This window comes from Oncorhynchus mykiss, chromosome 11 (genome assembly GCF_013265735.2).
Source record: "Oncorhynchus mykiss isolate Arlee chromosome 11, USDA_OmykA_1.1, whole genome shotgun sequence".
NCBI lineage: Eukaryota > Metazoa > Chordata > Actinopteri > Salmoniformes > Salmonidae > Oncorhynchus > Oncorhynchus mykiss.
Window position 1 is genome coordinate 76,564,086 of NC_048575.1, and position 10,000 is coordinate 76,574,085.

General features: G+C 46.2%; 1 protein-coding gene across 4 annotated transcripts in view; it reads left to right on the forward strand.

The window, feature by feature from the left end:
- LOC110536406 (tight junction protein ZO-2) overlaps positions 1-10,000 on the forward strand; it is a 204,471-nt gene that overhangs the window by 167,990 nt on the left and 26,481 nt on the right. For all 4 annotated transcript variants that reach the window (XM_036936386.1, XM_036936389.1, XM_036936388.1 and 1 more), the window contains 5 exons: positions 2,301-2,406; positions 3,971-4,119; positions 4,360-4,423; positions 9,215-9,365; positions 9,608-9,716. In XM_036936386.1, coding sequence (XP_036792281.1) covers positions 2,301-2,406; positions 3,971-4,119; positions 4,360-4,423; positions 9,215-9,365; positions 9,608-9,716 — 579 coding nt within the window. The remainder of the gene's footprint in view (positions 1-2,300; positions 2,407-3,970; positions 4,120-4,359; positions 4,424-9,214; positions 9,366-9,607; positions 9,717-10,000) is intronic.

Here is a 10,000-nt window from a genome sequence, read left to right on the forward strand (position 1 = left end):
TCTCTCCCTCCCTCTATCTCTCTCTCCCTCCCTCTATCTCTCTCTCTCTCCCTCCCTCTATCTCTCTCCCTCCCTCTATCTCTCTCCCTCTCTCTCCCTCACCTCTCCCTCTCTCTCTCTCTCTCCCTCCCTCTATCTCTCTCTCTCCCTCCCTCTCTCCCTCCCTCTATCTCTCTCTCCCTCCCTCCCTCTATCTCTCTCTCCCTCCCTCTATCTCTCTCTCTCTCCCTCCCTCTATCTCTCTCTCTCCCTCCCTCTATCTCTCCCTCCCTCTATCTCGCTCTCCCTCCCTCTATCTCTCTCCCTCCCTCTATCTCTCTCCCTCTCTCTCCCTCACCTCTCCCTCTCTCTCTCTCCCTCTATCTCTCTCTCTCCCTCCCTCTATCTCTCTCCCTCTATCTCTCTGTCTCTCTCTCTCCCTTCCTCTATCTCTCTCTCCCTCTCCCTCTCCCTCTCCCTCTCCCTCTCTCTCTCTCTCTCTCTCTCTATCTCTCTCCCTCTCCCTCTATCTCTCTCTCTCTCTCCCTCTATCTCTCTCCCTCTCTCTCTCTCCCTCCCTCTATCTCTCTCTCCCTCCCTCCCTCTATCTCTCTCTCCCTCCCTCTATCTCTCTCTTTCTCATGTTATCACTCCTTCACTCTCTCGCTCTTATGGTCTCTTTCCCTCCATTCTCATCTCCCTCCCCATCCGTTCTCTCTCTCTCTCTCACCTCCATCCTCTCTCTTTCTCTCACCCCATTCTCTCTCTCTCTTTCTCTCTCTCTCTTTCTCCCTGATGAGGACCAGTCATAATTTTTTCCCCTCCACTGTTCTTCCCTACTGCGTTACAGCTACAGTCTGTCTGAATGATTCTAACTCTAATGTAATTAATAGAGATTTAATGGCCCGTCCCAGGGAAACATCGCCATGGTCACTATCACATTCACTCAAATCACTTTTTAATTGGCCAAAAATGAGATGTGAATAAATATATTTGGTAATGGAGTGAGACTGAATACACTACGACGCTGTAGCTAAGGCAAACGCCTTAGATCAATGGGGCATAGTCTAGTGCCTTGAGTTTTGACCAGGAAAAACTCTGGGCTAGAGTTTTGGGTTATAACGAAAGGCCTGGAGTTTTTCCTGGTTAGTGTTACGTGGTAAGGAACAACTCAGGGCACTAGATATGATGTATCCATCTACACATGGTCTCTCCCTCTCTCTTTATCTTTCTCATTCTCTCTCTCTCTTTCTCTCTCTAACACCTGGCTCAGCTTTTCTGCAGGCACACACATCCCCTTCTCCTCTCCTCATCCTCTCCTCCTCTCCCAAATCTAGGACAGCCACAGTTTGAGAAGGTAAAAACCATGAAAGACAAATGAAAGGCTTCTCATTGGCAAAGAGATAAGAGGTGAATAAACAGGATATAGTGACAGAGCAGAGTGACTGAGTGTTGTTAGAGCTCTGTACTGTACAGCACAGTCTGTATGTGTCAGGAGTGTACTACAGACCCAGTGTGGCTACAGGTGCTCACTACCTTTTAATTTCACTGTTATGAAACCAGACAGACAATCTAATACATATCTGATCTATCTAGTCGTAGAATACATAGCCACACTGATCTGGATTAATCTTAATCTGATCTATCTAGTTGTAGGATACATAGCCACACTGATCTGGATTAATCTTAATCTGATCTATCTAGTTGTAGAATGTATAGCCACACTGATCTGGAGACTAACCTCTTCAATTGTTATGAGTCATGGATAGTATCATATTTCATACTAAATACTGTATGTCAGCCATTTTATCATGACTTTGTCAGATCTTCAGAGTTTCTATAGTACAGTATAGTACAGAACTGCATGCAGTGTGAAGTCACTCAGGACATGTTATAGAGAGGCAGAACACAACATTCAGTAACTCCTCCACCTCTATCTGATTCCAACACAGCTAGGGGACTGGTGATGGGCCTTCTTCTTGGGACAACCAATCAGGTTTCCACTGGTGTACAAATTCTTCCTGGTGAAGTGAACACAGTGAATACGATATGTTTATATCTAATCTCTCTGTTTCTCACTCACTCTCTCTCTCTCTCTTCCACCCTCTGTCCCCCTCTCTCTTTCTTTCTCCCTTCTCTCTCTTTCTCCCTCTCTCTCTCGCTCCCCCTCTCTCTTCCTCCCTCTCTCTCTTCCTCCCTCTCTCTCTCCTCTCTCTCTTTCTTCCCCCCCCCTCTCTCTTTCTCCCCCCCCTCTCTCTCTCTTTCTCTCTCTTACTCTCCCTCTCTCTCTCTGTCTCTCTATCTCTGTCTCTTTCTCTCAGATATTTCAGAGATGGAGTCCTACCATTCCTACTCTCCCCAGGAGGACAGGAGATCTCGTCACTCTGACCTCTCCTCCCATTCCTCTAATGAGAGAGACTACCCCAGGTAGGATGGAGGGAGGGAGGAATAGTAGTTCTATAATAGATAGAGATGGAGAGAGATAATAAAACCTGTCCGTGGAGGAATAGATGGATATGAGAAGAGGAGAACACAGATACAGTGTACCTCAGTCAGAAATATTATGAAAGTTGTTACTGTACTGTGTAATAAATAATACACTGCATTCTTAGTGTGGATGACTGAGTGGAGGGAGTGGATGGATGGATAGATAGATGATGGATGACTGAGTGGATGGATGGATGACTGAATGGATGGATGATGGATGACTGAGTGGGTGGATGGATAGATGGATGATGGATGGATGGATGAATGGAAATATGTGAGATTAGTTACAGGAGGTGAGCTACAATATAGGACATGTAGAGGTACTGTTCCAGTATACTGTAGGTCAGGTAAAGGTACTGTTCCAGTATACTGAAGGTCAGGTAGAGGTATTGTTCCAGTATAGGACAGGTAAAGGTACTGTTCCAGTATTGTTCCAGTATAGGACAGGTAAATGTACTGTTCCAGTATTGTTCCATTATACTGTTGGTCAGATAGAGGTACTGTTCCAGTATACTGTTGGTCAGGTAGAGGTACTGTTCCAGTATTGTTCCAGTATACTGTTGGCCAGGTAAAGGTACTGTTCCAGTATTGTTCCAGTATACTGTTGGTCAGATAGAGGTACTGTTCCAGTATTGTTCCAGTATACTGTTGGTCAGGCAAATGTACTGTTCCAGTATTGTTCCAGTATACTGTTGGACAGGTAAAGGTACTGTTCCAGTATTGTTCCAGTATACTGTTGGTCAGGTAAATGTACTGTTCCAGTATTGTTCTAGTATAGGTCAGGTAGAGGTACTGTTCCAGTATTGTTCCAGTATACTGTTGGTCAGGTAAATGTACTGTTCCAGTATTGTTCTAGTATACTGTTGGTCAGGTAAATGTACTGTTCCAGTATTGTTCTAGTATAGGTCAGGTAGAGGTATTGTTCCAGTATTGTTCCAGTATAGGTCAGGTAGAGGTACTGTTCCAGTATTGTTCCAGTATACTGTTGGTCAGGTAGAGGTACTGTTCCAATATTGTTCCAGTATACTGTTGGTCAGGTAAATGTACTGTTCCAGTATTGTTCCAGTATAGGACAGGTAAAGGTACTGTTCCAGTATTGTTCCAGTATACTGTTGGTCAGGTAAAGGTTCTGTTCCAGTATTGTTCCAGTATACTGTTGGTCAGGTAGAGGTATTGTTCCAGTATTGTTCCAGTATAGGACAGGTAAAGGTACTGTTCCAGTATTGTTCCAGTATACTGTTGGTCAGGTAAAGGTTCTGTTCCAGTATTGTTCCAGTATACTGTTGGTCAGGTAGAGGTATTGTTCCAGTATAGGTCAGGTAGAGGTACTGTTCCAGTATTGTTCCAGTATAGGTCAGATAGAGGTACTGTTCCAGAATTGTTCCAGTATACTGTTGGTCAGGTAGAGGTATTGTTCCAGTATAGGTCAGATAGAGGTACTGTTCCAGTATTGTTCCAGTATTGTTCCTGTGTCCAACCTGTCCAGTGTGTCCTTCCCACCCAGACCTCTAACCAGCCTGGAAGACTCTCCAAGGGTAGCCAAGATGTCTGCCATGGCCTCACCTTTCAGGGTTCCCCCGCTACAGGACCCCCCCTCCCCGGGCCCTGCCACCCTGGAATCAGAGGGTCTGCCACGCCTCGACGAACCACCAGGTACCCACAATGCATATTTTACCCACATTGCAATGCATCAAGAACAAGTGGCCTCAAATCCTACCTAGGCCCTGTTTAAATGTAATCTTATAACATTAGTACCCAGATTTTTAGACTACTGCTTTTCAACCTGACATTGTCCTTCAGTGGATGAGTATGTAGACAACGAGTCAATGATGAGAACTCACCCATCACTATTTGTTTCAGTGTGTTAATGCATATGTGTTTGTTGTTTTCCAGTGTCAGCAAAGACCACTCCTAAGATTCTGCTACGCCCCAGCCCAGAGGAGGAAGAGCTCTACGGGTGAGTAAGATCACAGCCCAGAGGAGGAAGAGCTCTACGGGTGAGTAAGATCACAGCCCAGAGGAGGAAGAGCTCTACGGGTGAGTAAGATCACAGCCCAGAGGAGGAAGAGCTCTACGGGTGAGTAAGATCACAGCCCAGAGGAGGAAGAGCTCTACGGGTGAGTAAGATCACAGCCCAGAGGAGGAAGAGCTCTACGGGTGAGTAAGATCACAGCCCAGAGGAGGAAGAGCTCTACGGGTGAGTAAGATCACAGCCCAGAGGAGGAAGAGCTCTACGGGTGAGTAAGATCACAGCCCAGAGTTATTCTGCTTTATAAGAAACCCTGACCTGACTGTTTAGTAAAGGTTACATATGGAAGAGGAAGAGTCCGAGGAAGAGGGGCAGGAGAAAGAAAGGAGTGATAGTATTCCTCTAGACTTTTTATTTGACTGAACCTTTATTTAACTAGGCAAGTCAGTTAACATCTTTGTCGTCAATCTTCGTTTAAATAAATACAAATTCTTAAGACCGTCATGGTACCAATATTTGCTTCTAATACATCAGATGTAAACTCAGCAAAAAAAAGAAACGTCCCTTTTTCTGGACCCTGTCTTTCAAAGATAATTCTTCACAGGTCTTCATTGTAAAGGGTTTAAACACTGTTTTCCATGCTTGTTCAATGAACCATAAACAATTAATGAACATGCACCTGTGGAACGGTCGTTAAGACACTAACAGCTTACAGACGGTAGTCAATTAAGGTCACAGTTATGAAAACTTAGGACACTAAAGAGGCCTTTCTACTGATTCTAAAAAACACCAAAAGAAAGATGCCCAGGGTCCCTGCTCATCTGCGTGAACATGCTTTAGGCATGCTGCAAGGAGGCATGAGGACTGCAGATGTGGCCAGGGTAATAAATTGCAATGTCCGTACTGTGAGATGCCTAAGACAGTGCTACAGGGAGACAGGACGGACAGCTGACCATCCTCGCAGTGGCAGAGCACGTGTAACAACACCTGCACAGGATCGGTACATCCGAACACCACACCTGTCTGACAGGTACAGGATGGCAACAACAACTGCCCGGGTTACACCAGGAACGCACAATCCTTCCGTCAGTTCTCAGACTGTCCGCAATAGGCTGAGAGAGGCTGGACTGAGGGCTTGTAGGCCTGTTGTAAGGCAGGTCCTCACCAGACATCACTGGCAACAATGTCGCCTATGGGCACAAACCCACCGTCGCTGCGTTACACCGAGGCGTTACACCGAGGCCTGTACTCTGGAGCGGGATCGATTTAGAGGTGGAGGGTCCGTCATGGTCTGGGGCGGTGTGTCACCGCATCATCGGACTGAGCTTGTTGTCATTGCAGGCAATCACAATGCTGTGTGTTACAGGGAAGACATCCTCCTCTCTCATGTGGTACCCTTCCTGCAGGCTCATCCTGACATGACCCTTCAGCATGACAATGCCACCAGCCATACTGCTCGTTCTGTGTGTGATTTCCTGCAAGACAGGAATGTCAGTGTTCTGCCATAGCCAGCGAAGAGCCAGGATCTCAATCCCATTAAACATGTCTGGGACCTGTTGGATCGGAGGGTGAGGGCTAGGGCCATTCCTCCCAGAAATGTCTGGGAACTTGCAGGTGCCTTGGTGGAAGAGTGGGGTAACATCTCACAGCAAGAACTGGCAAATCTGGTGCAGTCCATGAGGAGGAGATGCACTGCAGTACTTAATTGCAGCTGGTGGCCACATCAGATATTGACTGTTACTTTAGATTTTAACCCCCCCCTTTTTTTCAGGGACACATTATTCCATTTCTGTTAATCACATGTCTGTGGAACTTGTTCAGTTTATGTTTCAGTTGTTGAATCTTATGTTCATACAAATATTTACACACGTTAAGTTTGCTGAAAATAAACACAGTTGACAGTGAGAGGACGTTTCTTTTTATCCTGAGTTTATGTCCTTAAACCGATAATTTAAAAACCATGCACAGAAGAAGTTATAATGATAGTTCCGTTGCTCATGGCAGCCTGCAGTACTCCAGTCAGCCTTCAACTTGAATTACTCAATGATTTTTATTTATTTATTATTTAATAACTAGGCAAGCCAGTTAAGAACAAATTATTATTTCCAATGACGGCCTACCAAAAGGCCTCCTGCGGGGACGGGGGCTGGGATCAAACAAAAGATGTTGGACAAAACACACATCACGACAAGAGAGACAACACAACACTACATATAGAGAAACCTAAGACAGCAACACAACATGGCAGCACAGCATGGCAGAAACACATGACAACACAGCATGGTAACAACACCACATGACAACACAGCATGGTAGCAACACCACATGACAACACAGCATGGTAGCAACACCACATGACAACACAGCATGGTAGCAACACCACATGACAACACAGCATGGTAGCAACACATGACAACACAGCATGGTAGCAACACATGACAACACAGCATGGCAGCAACACATGACAACACAGCATGGCAGCAACACATGACAACACAGCATGGTAGCAACACATGACAACACAGCATGGCAGCAACACATGACAACACAGCATGGCAGCAACACATGACAACACAGCACGGTAGCAACACATGACAACACAGCATGGCAGCAACACATGACAACACAACATGGCAGCAACACATGACAACACAGTATGGTAGCAACACCACATGACAACACAGCATGGTAGCAACACATGACAACACAGCATGGTAGCAACACATGACAACACAGCATGATAGCAACACATGACAACACAGCATGGCAGCAACACATGACAACACAGCATGGTAGCAACACCACATGACAACACAACATGGGAGCAACACCACATGACAACACAACATGGGAGCAACACATGACAACACAGCATGGTAGCAACACCACATGACAACACAACATGGGAGCAACACCACATGACAACACAACATGGGAGCAACACCACATGACAACACAGCATGGTAGCAACACCACATGACAACACAACATGGGAGCAACACATGACAACACAACATGGGAGCAACACCACATGACAACACAACATGGTAGCAACACCACATGACAACACAGCATGGTAGCAACACCACATGACAACACAGCATGGTAGCAACACATGACAACACAGCATGGCAGCAACACATGACAACACAGCATGGCAGCAACACATGACAACACAGCATGGTAGCAACACATGACAACACAGCATGGCAGCAACACATGACAACACAGCATGGCAGCAACACATGACAACACAGCACGGTAGCAACACATGACAACACAGCATGGCAGCAACACATGACAACACAACATGGCAGCAACACATGACAACACAGTATGGTAGCAACACCACATGACAACACAGCATGGTAGCAACACATGACAACACAGCATGGTAGCAACACATGACAACACAGCATGATAGCAACACATGACAACACAGCATGGCAGCAACACATGACAACACAGCATGGCAGCAACACATGACAACACAGCATGGGAGCAACACCACATGACAACACAACATGGGAGCAACACCACATGACAACACAACATGGGAGCAACACCACATGACAACACAGCATGGTAGCAACACCACATGACAACACAACATGGGAGCAACACATGACAACACAGCATGGCAGCAACACATGACAACACAGCACGGTAGCAACACATGACAACACAGCATGGCAGCAACACATGACAACACAGCATGGCAGCAACACATGACAACACAGCATGGCAGCAACACATGACAACACAGCATGGCAGCAACACATGACAACACAGTATTGTAGCAACACCACATGACAACACAGCATGGTAGCAACACCACATGACAACACAACATGGGAGCAACACCACATGACAACACAGCATGGTAGCAACACCACATGACAACACAACATGGGAGCAACACCACATGACAACACAACATGGTAGCAACACCACATGACAACACAGCATGGTAGCAACACCACATGACAACACAACATGGTAGCAACACCACATGACAACACAACATGGGAGCAACACCACATGACAACACAGCATGGTAGCAACACCACATGACAACACAACATGGGAGCAACACATGACAACACAGCATGGCAGCAACACATGACAACACAGCACGGTAGCAACACATGACAACACAGCATGGCAGCAACACATGACAACACAGCATGGCAGCAACACATGACAACACAACATGGCAGCAACACATGACAACACAGTATTGTAGCAACACCACATGACAACACAGCATGGTAGCAACACATGACAACACAGCATGGTAGCAACACATGACAACACAGCATGGCAGCAACACATGACAACACAGCATGGTAGCAACACCGCATGACAACACAACATGGGAGCAACACCACATGACAACACAGCATGGTAGCAACACCACATGACAACACAGCATGGTAGCAACACCACATGACAACACAGCATGGTAGCAACACCACATGACAACACAGCTTGGTAGCAACACCACATGGCTGCAGCACAACATGGTAGCAGCACAGAACATGGTACAAACATTATTGGCCACAGACAACAGCACAAAGGGCAAGAAGGTAGAGACAACAATACATCACGCAAAGTAGCCACAACTGTCAGTAAGAGTGTCCATGATTGAGTCTTTGAATTAAGAGACAGAGATAAAAAACTGTCCAGTTTGAGTGTTTGTTGCAGTGTGTTTATGTGTGTATCTCACCTACTGAGTTGATCCTGCAGGAACCACTTGTAATCTTGCCTTCCATTCAGGGCTAACACGGTGATGGTGAGTTTCCAGAAGGGGGACAGTGTGGGTCTGAGGCTGGCTGGGGGCAACGATGTGGGCATCTTCATCGCTGGCATCCAGGAGGGCAGTCCTGCCGAGGAGGAAGGCCTACGCACTGGAGACCAGATCATAAAGGTAACGACCTTTGACCTTTGGCACTGTGAACGACCTTGACCGTCTGAATTCAACACAAAACTTGTAAAACCAAAAGCAAAGCAAACATCTGTGAAAGTGAACACAAACTTTCTGAAAGATCTGTTGTGGAATCTAGTCAGTTAAACAACCCTTCGTTTCCCTGTGTGTGTGTGTGTGTGTGTGTGTGTGTGTGTGTGTGTGTGTGTGTGTGTGTGTGTGTGTGTGTGTGTGTGTGTGTGCAGGTGAATAAGGTAGAGTTCCGAGGCATCGTGAGAGAGGAGGCTGTTCTCTGTCTGCTGGAGATTCCTAAAGGAGAGGACGTCACCATACTGGCCCAGAGTAAACCTGATGGTGAGGCTTTACACACTTCAACATTCTGTTTCACAGTGTTCTAGAGTCTTACACAGCAGTGTTCTAGAGTCTTACAGGGCATGTCAGTGTTCTAGAGTCTTACAGGGCATGTCAGTGTTCTAGAGTCTTACACAGCAGTGTTCTAGAGTCTTACACAGCAGTGTTCTAGAGTCTTACACAGCAGTGTTCTAGAGTCTTACACAGCAGTGTTCTAGAGTCTTACAGGGCATGTCAGTGTTCTAGAGTCTTACAGGGCATGTCAGTGTTCTAGAGTCTTACAGGGC